We start from the raw sequence: 17,587 nt of genomic DNA, 5'->3' as shown, positions 1-17,587 counted from the left end.
AGCCCATTGACTTACCCATATTTTTTCTAGTATTATTATATTATTAAATTATTAGTATTTTGTGTGTGTTAAAATTAATGGGTAAGTGTGACTTGTAGAGACTATAAAAGGTCTAGGGCAAGCAAACAAATATATGCCATACGGTATTTTGATATTAGGATTTTCAGTGATCTGAGAGTGGTTTGAGAGTAGTGTGTCCATATGCACTACTTTATATTTTTCTATTTCGCAGGATTAAAGATTTAATTTATCAATAGCTGCGTTTGGAGGTTAGTAATTTATGATTTATGAAATTTATTATGTATATTTAGATCCATAAAATCTAACACTATATTCCCCTCTGGCGTAAACAAAACTTTCATGGTCCTAGTTCCCAAAGCCAAGCAAGTGTCTACCTTCAATCACCTAAGACTCATAAGTCTCTGCAATACAGTGTACAAGATTTTCTCAAAGCTCCTTGCTAATCGGATACGCTGTGTCCTTGACAAAATCATTTCTCCCACGCAGACTGCTTTTGTGCCGGGAAGATGGATTGGAGAAAACTCCATCCTAGTAAATGAAATCATCCATTCGATGAACAAGAAGAAGAAAGCCCACGGGCTCGTAGGCTTTAAGATTGATATGATGAAAGCCTATGACCGTGTGGATTGGGGTGTTTTTAACTACCATCCTTTCGAAGTTTAGGTTCTCTCATAAACTAATTTCCTTAGTACTGAGATGTGTCTCAATTGATTCAGTGGAGTTACTGTTGAATGGCAGCGTCTTCAGCAAGCTTGAAATGAAAAAATGTCTTAGACAAGGAGATCCCCTCTCTCCTTTCCTCTTCATTATATACTCAAAACTTTTATCCAGATTGTTCATGAAGTTGGAAAATGAAGGTAGAATACATGGTATCAAACTGGACAGATCAAGCCCAGCGATCACACATTTGATGTTTGCAGATGACGTTCTTGTTTTCTGCAGAGCAAATCCAAATGAGGTCAAAGAAGTTTTTGAGTGTCTTAACTCATACTGCAAATGGACAGGTCAAAAAGTCCATATTGCTAAGTCAGGTTGCTTCTTTTCCAAAAATATTAATGGTAAAACCAAGGCTAGCATAAAGAAAATTTTTGGAATCAATGAGCTGTCGAAGGACTCCACTTATCTTGGCAATCCACTATTCACGAATAAAACCCTTACACAGCTTTTGAGGCTCTTAAGAAGATGGTTGAAGCCAAGCTCCAAGGTTGGAAGGCAAAATTACTTTCTCAAGCTGGCAAGCACACCTTAGTGAAATCTGTAGTCACTGCTATCCCTTTATATGCTATGTCTGTGAACAATCTCCCTTCCAACTCGTGTCATGACATTGAGAAAATGGCGTGTCATTTTATCTGGAACAGCAGAGAACGAGGTAAGAGCTATATTCCAATCTCCTGGAACAGAATTTGTAGACTCAAAGCTGCTGGCGGGCTTGGCATAAGAAGACTCAAAGACATGAATCAAGCTATGCTCAGTAAATTGGGTTGGAGCTTGGCTACATACTCGAGTAAAGCTTGGGTTCAAGCATTAAAAGCAAAATATTTTGCAGGAAGTACTTTCTTGAGATGCAAGAAAAAGAAAGGTAGCTCTCGGAGTTGGAATGGCATCTTGCTGGCTAGAAAACTTATTCTGAATGGCCTATGCTATAGGGTGGGAAAAGGGAATAATATCAACATTTGGGAAAACCCCTGGGTCCCAAACAACCCAGATTTTAAGCCAGTTCCATCCTCGGCGGAACAAACCAGAGCTGTAGAGATGGTGGATTCCTTAAAGCTCATGGATGGGAGTTGGAATATGGAGAAGCTCCAAGATATGTTTGATCGAAACACTGTTCGAAATATATGCAAAATTCCGTGTTCCAGCCATGGTTTGGAAGATAAACTCATTTGGAGTGGTACCTCTAATGGCCTATTCTCAGTCAAGTCTTCTTTTAAGATGGAATTCTGGAAAAACCTACCTCCCTTTCCTTGGTGGAAGCATCTCTGGCCCTCAAAAATACATGAACGTACAAAATTCTTTCTATGGAAACTGGCCAATAAAGGTTTAGCCACTGCTTCCAACTTATTAGACAGGAATATGATGGTGGTGAGCCAGCTTTGTGTGCATGGTTGTGGCTGTCGGGAGACAGATAGTCATCTGTTCTTTCATTACCAGGTTGCCAAGGCAATCTGGTTTGCTACACCTTGGAGTATTAAATGGGATTCGCTTGAAAATCTATCACTGGAAGAGAAACTATTGGTTTTAACCAATCCAACTGGCGTGCTCCTAGTTCATTCAGATGACAAAGAAGAGTTCTTCCTGTTTGCTACCCTCATTTTGGAACAACTTTGGAAAATAAGGAACCTTGTTATCTTTGAAAACAAATCTTTCTCTCTAGATGATGTGTTGTTTAGGCTGTAAATCAGATTCCAAGAAGCGAAATTTGCAGCCAATTTTTGCTCAGGAGCTCACAACATGCTCCACAGCAGACCAGCAAGGAGGACTCCACCCTTACAATGTATCAAAATAAATACAGATGCAGCAATAAGGGATGGGTCAAGCATGGTAGCAGTTATAGCCAGAGACCAAAAGGGCTGTTTACTTAAGATCAAGGCAGTTCAATGTAACTCAGATATCCCAGAAGTAGCTGAAGTTTTTGGAGTGCTTCAGGGCTTGCTATTAGCACAAGTAGAAGGCTGGAATAACTTATGGTGTGAATCAAATGCAAGGATGCTAGTTCAAAGCCTAAACAATCCTGAACGCCATTTAAGCCACTGGGTTGCTGCAGGTTTTATTTTTGATATTCTGCGTTTCTTGAAAGATTTTCAGGAAGTTCATTTTGCTTGGATCCCTAGGGAGGAAAATATCGTAGCTGATTTTGTTTGTAGCTGGTGTTTAAAGCACAATATTAGTGGTTTTTTGTCTCAAAGTTCCCTCCCTAGCAGTTTCTCTGCCTTTGTAACCCAGGAGGAGTGTGGCGTGTAGCTACCTCCCTGTGCCTTTCTGTGTATCTCGGGTTTTTTGGTTTATATAAACCTTTCTTTAAGCAAAAAATAAAAAAAAATAAAAAAATAAAAAAAACAAGCGAAATCATATCCGACCAGTACATTTATAAATATGAAATCATTAAGAATACATCTCATGGATTGAACCAGATCCAAGTGAAATACCTCTCCTCTCTAATTTAGCATATATTGTAATCTCCTATAATAAAATTATAAATTATCAATATAAGAAAAAAAAAAAAGAAATAAGGCCCTTCAAAATCTAGGGCACCAGATTAATCAATTATTGTTATGTTTTGCTTTTGCACTTGGTGTCAAAAGTGCATTAGGTTTTTTCCTTTCTGCAAAGGGAGACATATAGATTTGTGGTGAAATGAAGGACATTTATACATTAATAATATTTTTTGTGTACTATTTTGAAATTTGGGTTTTTTCATTCATTACCAAAAAATGTTGATTTTTTTTTTACAAGAAATTGTTATTAATATATAGTCTTTAAGAAATTATAGATAGTACTTAATTGTCATAGAATAGTATCTGGCTTTACTCTAGTAAGCATACATTTGAACTAAACTTATCCAGGCACTAACAAGTGATTCTAACAGTAAGTGTTTTTTTAACCTTACTCAGTTCTACCTGGACGGATGCTTAATTTCTTGATGCCCCACTTCCCTTTATTATGAGCTTTCTACCACTTTGAAGATTCTTAGTAAATTGAATGACAATGTATATAATTTTTCTTGGATTACTTTCTTTTAGGTCCACTTTTCAATATTTTTTTCATTTTACTGATACTATGCTGACTTGTTAGGTGAAGTTTGATATTGATTGCTCATTTTGCTTAGGATGTTTGCACAACTAGCATTCTATGTGAAATCTGATTGCCACTTATATTCAGATGATTTAATTATGAAATTTACAGTTATGCTTAATAATTACTATATCTTTTTACTTGGATCACATTCTGCTCTCAGCCTGCTTGATTTTCTGTTGAATGAATTTTTGTTACTATGAATAGCATCTAGTATTATGAGTCTAAAGTACCTCACTTGTATCTTAGTATTTTCTTAGTTGTTTTATTAAATTAATTAAGACACTAGAAATTTATTTCGTGCCATACGCTTTTATCCTATATGTTAGAGAATTAATGAAACTCATACTTGACAACTTTATTTCTATGTGGTACAAGAAATTGTAGAAATTGTATTTCTTTTATGGAAAAAGTAGAATATCTTTTGGCCACATTAGTGGATGTTTTGTATTTCTTTTAGTTTGGTGGAGAATTGATGAGGAAATAGCGACTGATGATAAATGGCTGATAAGTGAACACAATTGCTAAGATACAAAAAGCATAGAGATGCAAAAATGATGGATAAAATAAAATAAAAATAAAATAAAAAATAAAAAATAAAATCAGTAAAGCTTTGAATTTTTATAGATAAAACTATTTTCATTTGTCAATGTTCAGCTCCATTTGTAGTATGAATTCTTAGGATTTGAAGTTTGAAAGTGGCTAGAGAATCTCTAGCATAATTGGAAAAGCAATACAAAATCTGTTTTACAATTCACAGTTTCATCACCTTCACTTTTTATCAGTTCTGTCCCTCATTTTTACATAAACTAAATTGGGTTTGGAGCCTGTATGAGCACTAAGCCCCTGCATAATAAACTTGATTCCCAGAAAACACATAGAAACTGTCTCTCCAACAAGATTTGGACTATAAAATATTTCAAATCTGCCATAAGATATGTATTTAAATTTTTTTGCATTGTTTTCTTGTGCAGTATAACTTCTCTGTTCAAAAACAATGTGGCTACTAACATTACCTTGGGCTACTTTTGCTATCAAATACCATGAACTTCCTTCAGCCTTTCTATCATCCAATTAGACCCTAAGCATATTTTTGGTAGGGTCAAAGTAAAACTAGAGATTCACAAAATCACTTTTTAAATGCTGCTAGAAAAAAATATATTTCAAATCACTATTTGGAATCATCACTGGCCTAACAAAAACAAGCAGTTGTTTTTCAGTACCTTTTTTTAAAGCATAACTAAGATTAGCTAAGAGGCTTATACGGTCCAGATGAGTTAAGAGCCAAAAAAAAAAAAAAAAAAAAAAAAAAAAAAAAAAAAAAAAAAGAACATAGTTTTCTTTTGTCCAACCATAGTAACATACTTCCTCTCATAGACAAGTCCAAACAATAAAAAATAAATAAATAAATAAATAATCCCATAGTTTTCTTTTGTCCAACCAATGTAACATACTTCCTCTCATAGACGAGTCCAACAACGATGTGTCGACTAAGGAAGTACACAGACTCGAGGTGGTGCAAAAGTCAAAGGTAAGCCATCCTTGCCTTCCCAATAGATAAACAAAAGATAGGTTGGAACCACCGTGAAAAACCATGTCTATGTAGAAATCTCCGGTTAGGATCATTTGAGCGTTTGAAGTTTCAGGCAAAAAAGAGATGGAAACCAACTTGATTATGCATAATCAGAAAAAGGGTGTCTTAGATATCCTCAAAAAAGCTCTCCAAATTTCTTCCAAAAACATCAACTTCATCATCTTCATCCTTATCATCTCTTCTCCCCTGTTCTGCTTCTTAGTTTATTATGAATTTTTCCTCCAAAAGTTTCTTGTTGAAACCTTTGAAAATCTATATGATCCCCCTGATTACTTCTACTATTATTGGCTTGAAATATTTCACATAGCCGAAAGGCTGAACAAAAAAACCTTTCTAGAGTTTATTCAACTGGTATTTCTCTATCTGGTCCCACTCCATCTCCTAGAGTTCTGCACAGTGCTTGTGATCGTTGATTTGACATCGAAGATATATAGCGAAGAAAGACCAATGACTCTTAAGGATTTGCTAAACATGCCAGTTGAAGTGACAAGATTGAAAGGCACTTTTATCACATTTGTCTATGTTGCCATCTTATCAGTTTGTACCCTGCTCGGATTGACATGGTTAGTGACAACCTACTTTATCCTTTTACGGAGCTGTTTCTCTTATGTTCTTTTTGCAGCAGTATGTGGGGCAATTTTCGTATCAGTGCTAACCATTTACTCGGCATTAAGCGCAGAGTGCAATATGAGTATTGTGATTTCCATTCTGGAAGGGATATATGGGGTTGAAGCTTTGGCTTTATCAGCTTACTTCAGCAGAGGAAACTATCGGTGTGGACTTAATTTGATGCTTGTTTTTCTTTTGTGGGGAATTGGTTTGAGATTGCCATGCCTCTATTTTGGCTGCTATGAAGAAGGATATGGAATTGTCGCACAGATTAGCTTGGTGTGCCTGGGAAATGCTCTAAAATGGATTGTCTGTGTGGTATATTTCCATGAGTGCAAAAAACAAATTTTAGAAAAGAAATATGATGAGGAAGTAGGAACAGATGTCAGCGCTGTTGATTAATAGCTTCGCTATGCTCAATGTCAGTATGTCTTTGTAATATCAATTATCTTTTCTATTTTTGTGGAAGAGTATAAATATGGATTTGGCATGAAATGAAAACTAGAGTTCATATCCTCGTGAAACATTACATCATTTAGATTTCGTTTAGTGAAAAGAAGTGGTTTTACCTCGTTTGGACCAAAGTAGGCGGTTAAAAAACAAATGTTCTGATTTCAAGTAAACAAGCTTCATTAATGTTCTTCAATTTCTCTGACAATCGTTATCCACTACAGCACTACCAAAATCACTCTATTAAGTTGCAATAAACGTTACAACATGTCTCTAACTAATTTGAACATCCATAGCATAATCAAAAAGTTCAAGGAAAAAAATGGGATAAGGGGATGGAAGCTGGATTTCCATTAACTAAATATTGATGAAAGACTACTTGATAAGAAAATTTATGATACTAATCATTAAGTGAAAAATTAAAATTCTTTGAATTCGTCCATAACACCACCACTCTAATCCCAACTAAAATAAACTAAAGAACCTCAGCGTGAATCTCAACTTATTGCTTGGTTTGTTGCTAAGCAGAAGAAAGTTTCACCCAGATGCAAGTAGCATGTATCGAATCGACTCGTTCAAAGATCCCAAAATGTTTCCTCATTTTGCCTTAGCATCAATCACCTTCCGCGCAAAAGATGGCAGGCAGAAAGCAGCTGTATGAATCTGGAAATAAGAATAAGAATAAGAAACAGAAGAAAATTGTTCAATTCAGATAATTGATTTGTTGGATACGTTGAGGACCAAAATAGAAAGGATTGCGTTTTGGATAAAGTAAAAAACGCACCTCAGAGTTATAAAATTTCAAGGGTCTTTTTGATATGTTGTTGTCATTTGAATCAATTGGATTCACAGGGTGCTTAAAATCAACAGAGGGGCCCTCAGTAGAACAGAGCATGAAGCCAATTACCCCACTGAAAAACATCAAAATAAATCTATGAACAAAAGTAAAACCAAGAGCAATGATAATACGCCCACTTAAATCACCTATTAACTAACACTGCACAAAGTTGCTCAAGGACAATCAAAGCTCCGTAAGTACAAACACATGGGCAATTTCTGATGGTGCAGGACCATTAATATGTTGTGCGTCATGAAGTTGTTAATGGCCATTTCAAAGTGAATACAAACTGTATCTTCATCTACATTCTAGACAGAGAGAGCTGGGCAGCAGACAATAGAAGGTTTTGGAAAGTTAATACCTTGGGTATGTCGGGACTGTAGTCCATGCATAGTTAACCGAGCCTTTAAATATTTGGCGGCAATTTGACACAATGTCCTCAATTATGTGCATATGAAGCCATATACTCTCTGCCTGAGTACACACCACCCCACCTGGACGAAGGGCCCTTGCTACTGACTCAAAGAAGGGTTTCTCAAAGAGCTCTTGTGCAGGACCTAAATAAAATCAAATATTAAACAATTTTCCAATAAGGGCAATATGCATACTGGAAGCAGAAAAATCATTACCTATTGGATCAGAAGAATCCACGATAACTGCATCATAAGTTCCTTCTGGTACAGCTTTCAAAAACGCAACTCCTACAGCGCCAAGAGACATGCCATGAATGAATTAGATTACAGGGATTAGAAAGCAGGAAACCAAAAAAGAGGGAATATAAAAAGTACAAGCTGACCATACCATCACCAATATGAAGTTTCACCCGGGGATCCTGATATCCAATTGCTACATCAGGAAAGTACTGCTTAGAAACCTACAAACAGAGGAGGAAACAAAGAATGAACTCAGATTGCACTTCTGAATCATTCAAAGTATGTAAATGATCACAAAATATGAAAGCTACACAAAATATGAAAGCTACATGGTAAATTGGCAAGTTACTCTGTAGGTAGATAAATCCATTTTAGTACATATATGTGAGCATGTATACGTTGTTGGGATATAAACCAAGATACCTCAAACAATTCTTCTAATTTTAGCCTTTCTAACTCTACTTTGCTTAGTTCAATCATACATTAACACTTAACACTACATTCAAGTTGTCAGCATGGACATATATGTACGACAATTTTTGAAAATAAACAAATGTTATATGAAAAGAAAAAAGAGAAAAAATCAAAGTCCCGTTATTAGTACTTACTTCCACCACCATCTTGTCAATTTCACATATATCTATCTGCTCAACAGAGGAATGGCGAGAAACTTCCCGTAGAACCCCACCATCTCCTCCACCAATGACCAAAACCTGATGGAAAACAACTTCATCAGAGAATTATAAGATGATTCAGAAAAAATGTAAAAAACCAAATTATATTGAATATCATGTTTCTAGCATCGGCGTGAATTAGCAGACTTTAAAATCAAGCATGTATTATTACCTTCTTTGGATTTGGAATTGAGCACAGGGGAAGGTGAGTAATCATTTCTTGATATGCACATTCATCCCTTTCAGTGAGCTGAATTACCCCATCCAAAACAAGAACCTTTCCATACGTTGATGACTGCAACAGATATCGGAGTATCAGAAATATATAAAGAATAAAATAATATGACAACAAGTCCCAGAAAATCTCCTAGAGCATTAGTTACCTGGAAAACCATCACGTTCTGATAGTCAGACTTCCCCTGAAACAAAATCTTCTCTACTTTCAAGGAGTGAGCCTCTCCTGCGCTCAACAAGAACCTCCGATCAGAAGAAGAGAAAATGTACAAACCATAGAGAGGTAAATCCACCAGTAACTTTCCAAAAATATAAAAGCCCACATCAAAGTAAGCAAAAGAATAAAACTTGCATTATTAGAGGAATTCTTTTCATGTCAGTTTTAGCAAGGCCTCACATTAATGACCTTATAAACAGCAAACCAGATATGTCGAGAACTTTTTTCAAGAAACATATGGTCGAGAACAGAATGGCAGCATGCAAGAGAAAATAGCATTTACTCCAGCCCAAAATCTTCCTTGGTCAGAATCACAGAAAATTAGACATCAATTATAATGATATGACATACATCCAAGACAAGCAAGAAAAGAAAAATAAAAAAGAAATAGAAAGACAAAAAGAAGACAAGTAAAAGAAATCAAATCAAATCAAAATGGTAGATGATAATTATAAGTTGAATGTTGACCACTCTAAAACTACCATGAGCAACATCATGCTCAGCAAGCAGCTGAAGTCGAAAATCAAATGATCGTGGCATTATTTTAATGTTTTATATACACAAAGCACGTGATATATCCAAGAAAATTTCATTAGACACAATTTCTTTTCCCCACATAAAAGGCAATTTTCCATAATTACTGGCACTTAAATGAGCTATGGTGGAAGATTCAGAAACCAATTGTATGATTATAATGCATATCCATGATGACTTGCTATATATAAAACCAACTAAATATCTATCTATACAGACAAACACCCATCAAAACACAAAACCCAGAAAACAAAGAAAAAAAAAAAAAACTTTTTAACAAATTTAGATTCCGTCCGTTTCATAATTTTTCTCACGGTTTCTCATCAACCAAACACAAAAAATAAAACAAATAACAGGAAAAAAATATGGGATTTAAAGAGAAAACCCACCAGGCCACATTGGGCTAATCTCAGAGAACCACCCGGGTATAACAGTAGAGATAGACTCGGGTTCTTTTTTACCCTCAGTATCCATAGCCACCGAGACCCCATTTTCTTCCTCTTCTCTGGGTCTCTTCAATGGCAAATCACCAGCAACAATTTCTTGAGCCATTAATAACTTCTATTTCCCTCAATAAAAAATCTTTCTCTAACAAACCCAGAAACCAAAAACCCAGAAAAAAAAAAATGGTGGGCAACAAAACTCAAATGGAGAAGGCAAAGAAAGAAGCTTTGGGGGGTATTTGAAAAAAGAGGCCACACAATCTTGGTCTCGCTTGCTTTTTATATAACCAAAAAAAAAAAAAAAAAGAGAGAGAGAGAGAAAGAGAGTGTGATTGTGAAGGAAATAGAGAGAGAAAGAAATTAGGAATAAAATAAAATAAAGTGTGATTTTTTGCTTAGATTAGAGAGAGACTTCTCTCTCTCTCACTAGAATTCGGTTTCCCACACAGAAAAAGAATCTGCTTAGGAAGGACGCGTTTGTGGGCTCGTTTCCTTTCCGACTTTCAATATGACACTTGACAGCAAAATCTTTTGCATTTTAGTATTTTACCAAACAAACGATATGAATAATCACTTTTTTTATTTTCATCATTATTTAAAAAATGATAAGGGTTTCAATTAGGTTTGGGAATTGGGAATTTAGGGATGGGGGTTCTCTTTTTTTTTTTTTCTGTTTTTGTGTAATAAAATAAAAAAAGGATATTTTCTTTCTATTTTATTATATGTCTTTTGCTTGGTTACTCGTGTTTTAAATACCCTTGTTTGTTGGATATTTTTACGTAATTTGCCACTGTTTTTCGCTTTCGGCCTTTCGTTTTCACCTATGTATTGTATGTACGTTTGTTAGGTGCCAGACTGCCTAGTTTCTGGCTTTCTCCATTGTGATGACTTTGTCAATGGCCGCCACACAATCAGAAAGCAAAGTGTGGACTCAAACCCTATTTGGCTACAATTCATAAATTTGCAGTACCCTTGTTTTTTATTTTTTATTTTTTATTTATTTTGGGATCTATCTGATCAACGAAAGAAGGAACTTGCTCGTGTCATACATGTGGTCTAATCTCAACCTTTATTAGGTTATCCATGTGATCTAATTTTCTTATAACACATCCATTGCATTATTCTATAAACATAATGGTTTTTCTATCGTGTTTTCAAATTTTTTCCAAATTGGTTTACTTCACAGTTTATATTTTAATTCTTTCTAGAAAGAATTAAGTGATAAAGTTATTATTATTATTTTTTAAGATATTAATTTAAGCTGATCTGAGAATATGCGTAAAATATTCCAGATTTGGAAATTTATTTACTGGAATCCTTTTTGTTTTTTTTTTTTATTTTGGCTTTTGTCTTGTAATATTAGATACAAACAAAAAAATGGGCTAATTATCCTTAATTTAAGGCATAACAAAGATAATATAAAGCATAACAAAGGTAATATGATAATCTCGAGATACTTTTTGGGAATTGGGATTATATTTAATAATTTAGTATTTACAAGAATAAATAAGAATTAAAAAATACACACTCATTTATTCTTTTTGCAATTTATTTTAACAAAAAAGAATACACACTCACTTAACACATATATAATTAAAAATTATTATTTATACTTTTTTTGGTAAATTAAGAAAAAATTATTATTTATATGGCCAATTAATAAAATGAATGTATCATGAAATGTTACATGAAACTAAAAACCAATTAAAGGAACATAATATATTCTCTAATGGTTTTAATAAATATAAAAATAATAATAAGCAAAGAAAAAATAAATATAAAATAATTAAATGTGAGTGGGCATGTGAAAAAGCCCGTTATTTGGTGATGATCATGTTTGGACAATTGCTTTCGTTGTAAAGACAAAATAGAATGATGTGTCATCAGATTGACGTTGTACATAATTTTGATACACCTTTTAAGCATTTATGATGACAATGAACTCAAAACACATTCAGCCAAATTATACTTCAAACATTCTTTCATATATAAGCTGACCAAAAAAGATGATTTTACATAAATTTAATAGTAAAATTACCTTTTTTTCAAAGGATAATGTTAGAGATATTAAGTTAATGTGTCAAAATGACACATTAAACCCTACATGTCAATAGTTTATTAGTTTATATTTTATTATATTTATCAATTTAAAAATTTACTTACTCATAAATAAATTATAATAATATATCAATCAATAAAAATTTAATCCATGATTTTTTATATTTATTTCATATTTTTAACATTATTTTTTTTTAATTTTAAATATAAATTTTCACATTTTTAATTTCAAAAACGAAAGAAAAGTAATCGTGGATACTTTATTTACCAAATTTATATTTAAAAAGTTGACCAAAAAAAAAAAACCATCTAACCAAAAAAAAAAAAATCATTAACCAAACTCTTTATGTATCAAATGATGCGATATTTTTTTTTTTTTTTTTTGGTTTATACTTAATTTTACTTACCAATTTAATGATTCACATATTCATATTTTTTTTTTTTTGAACAAATTATTTATATCTAATTTATATTAATTTTTAGATTATTAATATATTATCATTTTTTAGGGCAATCTAATTGATAATAGCCACAGTAATAACTCTTGGGTACTAGTTCATGACCATGATCATAATGAGATATCTCTTTTCCAATTTATCATAGATATCAATTATTATTAAATTATTTATCATATTATTTGATAAATAAGAGCTTTGTCAACATATTTTTTAAAAGTTTAAATTTTTATATTTTAAGGAGTGATATATATATATAGATATATATTTAAATATTCCAATAGGCTTTCCAAAATGGAAAAATAAAATAAAGAATTGAGTTAACATAGAAAGCAAATGACACTTTCCGTATAAAAATTTTTAATACATATTTATTGCTCTACATTTCCCAATAGACAATAATAATTATATTTAATTTTATATTTCTTTGTTTTATTTAATTCCCCCCCCCCCCAAAAAAAAAAAAAATGAATCATAATTATTTATTAGGAATCGAAAAGTAAAAAGTGATGATACACAAGGTTAGATAAAAAAATATCACTTTTTATTTTTAAAAATTTTTCAAAATGCTTTTTATTTTAAAGATTTATACTTCTTAAATTAAAGAACACCCTTGAAGATATTCTAAAATGATAAATAAAAGTTTTTTGTTTTTTTTTTTTTTTTGGGTAACAAGATGGTAAATAAAGTTGGTACCAATAACAATGCTGATTTATTGGTGCTAGTTGCTACAGCATTCCATATCATCGAAATAAGGTGGTACTCTTTTTATTATTATTATTATTATTGTTTTGTGTATTTATTTTTACTTGAAGAAATAACGTAGAAGGAAGGAAAAAAAAAAAGAAATCTATAAAATAATACCAAAAAGGTTTAGATGTCACTTTGTAGAATTTATTGTAAATCTTCTAATTATGGAATTTCAATTTCTTTTCTTTTCTTTTTTTTTTTTTTTTTTGGTTGATAAAATTTCTATCCATTTAAAAATTCTCTACTGTGAATGTGCAAGAAAAGTAATAAACCACTGAATTATTTTGTCCTCAGAGAGAAATTACTTCATTAGACAGGGTTGGATATTTCATCTCTTTAATATTATCTCTACTTTAAGAACATTCGGTCTAGATTCAATTTCAGAGGTTACACCCATGGTAATTGATCATGTTATACATAATTGGGGGAATTCATAATTTTGTCATCATTAGAGTTTGTCACAAATCTAAATGTTTAGGTGGTACCATGGATTCCATGAAGTGTATACAATGTTGGATGGAAAGGAGCTGTGTTGCAATGTGAAGTTTTTCTTATAGCTTGGCCTATATGTTAAAATGTCGTTAAAATTTTCTTATATAATTGGGTATTAAAAATTCATGGGATATTGATGTGCGCAGAATATAAAATGTTTTAATCAATTTCTATGCTCTTTGCAATTAAATTGTAATGTTAGGGAATCGCTTCTAGTGCTTGATCCATTCCCTTTCCATCAAAATTCTCCAAATTTCACTGCTAAAATTCAGAAAAAAAAAAAATGCTTTCATCAATTTTAACTATAAGATCCATATGTCAAAATAATATTTTTCAAAAAATAAAAAAAATAAAAAACCAATTGGCACATAGTCGAGTTAGACTCTTCTTGAAGTTGTTGACTTGGACAGACCATCCTCAAACAGTGAGTCTTCATATATAGTATCTGGATCCACCAAAAGTAGTTTAAAATATCATGGTTTGCCCTCCTTCTATGAGGATTTGAAATTCCATGAGCCACTAGTCAATCACAAGCAGTTAAATGAAGCTTGGCCCATTCCCAATTTGACCAAATGTGTCCAATTTCCTTTTAAATCGACTGGGATTATTCGAATTGTCATAGTCAACCATAAGATGGGAGGTGCTATGGGTGAAAAGATATTCAGCACAATAATTGTTTGGTCCATATATTAATATTTATATTTATTAAAATATTATTTTTGAAGATAAATAATTAATAATCATCCCATATTATTGAAGATTAAATAATTATGTCGTTATCACATTTATTAATTGAAATTATTAAAAGTGAAATATGTAATAATTCAAGAGCATGAAACTGGCAACTATTATTTTTTATATAAATTGAAGTTTTATTGCCTTCAAAGAGGATGCCTAACATCAATATAAATCAAGCAAACAATTAAAATTAATTTTAATTAATACAATCATTTTAGCAGTTTGATTTAATTTTAGATACTTAATTAATTTTAATTTATACAATCATGTTAGTAATTTGAGTTAATTGGCACACTTTTTTTTTTTTTCTTTGAATTGTTTTTAGTTTAAAGCGTTTTTGCTTCCTTAGTTGTAGGATTCCATAAGATGACATTGCCTCCGATGTCAACCCAACCAAACACATCACTTAAACTAAAAATAGATCGTGAGTATTAGATAAATGTGTAAATTTTACGATTCAAATGTAAGTTCTATACAAAACAATATTTTTCACGAAAACAAAAAAACCTAAACAACATTGCAAAGTGAGTCAAACTAAAAATTAATATAAACAACATTGACAGGGCTACTTTTGGGGTTCTTTTCGAACATTCATAATGATTCTGCTTAGAAAAATTTTATTGAACTAGTATAAAAATTATATATAATCTAACAGTATAATAGAGAATAATAAATGCTTTTAATAGAAAGTCTGAATATTTATTAAAAATTTCAACTCAAGAAAAAAATAATAATAATAAGCATATATAATAGATTAATCCACTAAAGCGTACTAAACAAAATAAATTTGTTCAAAAATAAATAAGATAAAATAAATAATAGTCTCGTAAGAAGTAAGAAAAAGACAATATATCCGCACAAAAATGCAACGAAGGTTTGAAAATAATTAGGCTTATTAAAATATTTCCTTCAAGATCTTTCATTCTCTCGTTATAAAGTTTTCCGTTTTGGAAAATAATTTTACTAAAACCTAAATAGTTCCCTAAAATCATAAAATGTTTCTTTGATTCATTAAAGAACATAAAATAATAAAATTAAACCATAATTCATAAAATTAATTAAACAATTATTTCTCAAATATTAAAAATCAAGAGTAATAATATAAATCCTAATAACCATAATTCAAATAACCTTCAATCATCCGTATATTAATTCCATTACTAATATTGCCATACGATCAAATCTAGTATCCTAGTGTGTTGAAGAGCTATGAAGAGAATGAAACTGTTTTAGGGTTTTTAGCATCCTAAGGTACTGCAGAGCTAGGACATCACATTCAACCTCAATAAAACACGTAATCAGTAGCGGCCACATACCAATATCTGTCAAATCCAACAACTGAGGTAAGTGATCATACACAATAATTTGTAAATCTAAAATTTCATAACCTATATCCATTTATTCAAAATATAAATTTTTCACACTATCATCGTATAATAAACTACAGATATTCATATAATCTATACTTATATTTTTATGAACAAATATTAAAATATATTTCTGCTGTAATACTTTCACAATTATTCTAAAAAATAAAATAATAAATCATGTAAAGCATTTATTGCACAAAGTAAAATCATATAAAATTTATACTTTTAAAATGCAATTAGTAAAATAAAACATATTTATAATCCTAACAAGTTTCAAAAAGAATAATTCACTCATAGATTACAGCTCAAACCAGCTTCTTCACTAGATTGTCTTCAATGTCAGCAACGATACCTAAAATAATAATAAAATATTTTTTAGATTTTAAAAATTAAATCGACGATATTGAGTGCATAGCAAAATCCCAAAATAACTTTAATAATTTTAAAATTTCTAGAATTTGATACTTAACAGTTCAATTATATGATGAATCCTTAAATACTAAATACTCAAAATTGGGCCCTTTCACCTAAAGGTTAATTTATCATAAACTATTAGATTCCATTAATACCTAACTATACTAATCAAACTTCAGTTTCATCCAATTTGTCCAATTGTATCCAAGTAAAATCCTAATTTATTTTATATTAAATTAATTAATAAAAAAATTATCAAACGATGTCCAAAAAAATATAAACTTTATATCAACAAAAGGCCTATGAGATTAGGAATACGATAGTATACTCATCTTCACTAGTGGCCAAAAAACCTCTTTCAAGTTTTGGCCAAATTTGATGTCGATAAATCTATCAAACTGTGAGAGATTTCAACAAATATTTGACCTCTAAGAGTCCAAAAATGATGGACAAGAGGTATCAGGTGGGCTAAAGTAGCTGGAAAATAGCCAAACTCTAGCAACCCAGTTGGAGCATCGTTGTTGGCTTCGTCAGTCTGATCTGGATACATTCAATGATGATTCTAGCTAAAACTCTTGGGTTTTGGTTGTTGGTGAGCAGCCTTGCTGGCTAGCTAGCACATGTAGGTCATTGGTGTTGAAAATGAGTCGAATTGGCATTGACTTGGTTCAATATTAAAACAGATTGAGTTGATTTAGTTCAGGTTCCATGGATCTTAAGAGGATTTTTTGGAGTATTCTTCAATTTGTTTAATGAGGGCATAGTTCTTGAAGTATATATAAACTTTGGTTCCATTAAAAGATAAAAACCTAAATTGATTTGGACATAGATAAAATACTAATAATTAAAAATTAACCATAACTTTTAAACGTAATTTAAAATTAAACATATCGTTAGTCTATAAACTTGTATTAACAAACTTTATGCTATGAAGTACCGGTCAACTCAAAATTTTTAACTGGCAAAATGTCAAATTTATGGCCATTTATAGTCTAATTAGTTAATCGTCATTAAACCAAATAAAATTTTAATTTTACAAATCAATTGACTTCGAGATTCGAAAAAAAAAATGATGATATAACCCAATTTTATTAAATAAAAACTAAAATTATAATAATTTAAATATTAAATTAAAAAGAAAGTATCAAATAGTGGTAGGTCCTACAAACTTTATTATGATATATCTATTATCAAAATTTGACAATTGCATTTTGGGTTTCAAATTTGGTACAAAAAATGCAATTATCAAAT

The 17,587-nt window shown here is 31.5% G+C and overlaps 3 protein-coding genes across 3 annotated transcripts; 2 read left to right on the top strand and 1 right to left on the bottom strand.

The window, feature by feature from the left end:
* The first annotated feature begins 360 nt into the window (after positions 1-360).
* On the top strand, positions 361-2,982 carry LOC132800130 (uncharacterized). The gene is made up of 4 exons (XM_060813128.1): positions 361-652; positions 738-1,052; positions 1,184-2,318; positions 2,424-2,982. Exons 1-4 carry the CDS (start codon positions 361-363, stop codon positions 2,980-2,982), a joined length of 2,301 nt encoding a protein of 766 aa, XP_060669111.1.
* Positions 2,983-5,195: 2,213 nt separating this feature from the next.
* LOC107428621 (uncharacterized) lies at positions 5,196-6,540 on the top strand. Its single transcript, XM_060813240.1, has one exon. It carries the CDS (start codon positions 5,471-5,473, stop codon positions 6,416-6,418), a length of 948 nt encoding a protein of 315 aa, XP_060669223.1. The 5' UTR covers positions 5,196-5,470; the 3' UTR covers positions 6,419-6,540.
* A 145-nt stretch (positions 6,541-6,685) lies between these two features.
* LOC125418593 (spermidine synthase 2) lies at positions 6,686-10,518 on the bottom strand. Its single transcript, XM_016039197.4, has 9 exons — positions 10,006-10,518; positions 9,015-9,091; positions 8,804-8,926; positions 8,566-8,670; positions 8,106-8,178; positions 7,934-8,005; positions 7,666-7,861; positions 7,251-7,377; positions 6,686-7,129 (listed from the first exon to the last, which is right to left on the bottom strand). Exons 1-9 carry the CDS (start codon positions 10,166-10,168, stop codon positions 7,064-7,066), a joined length of 1,002 nt encoding a protein of 333 aa, XP_015894683.2. The 5' UTR covers positions 10,169-10,518; the 3' UTR covers positions 6,686-7,063.
* Positions 10,519-17,587: the final 7,069 nt, after the last annotated feature.

This window comes from Ziziphus jujuba, chromosome 12 (assembly GCF_031755915.1).
Source record: "Ziziphus jujuba cultivar Dongzao chromosome 12, ASM3175591v1".
Classification (NCBI taxonomy): domain Eukaryota; kingdom Viridiplantae; phylum Streptophyta; class Magnoliopsida; order Rosales; family Rhamnaceae; genus Ziziphus; species Ziziphus jujuba.
This window is presented reverse-complemented; position numbering and strand designations above follow the sequence as displayed.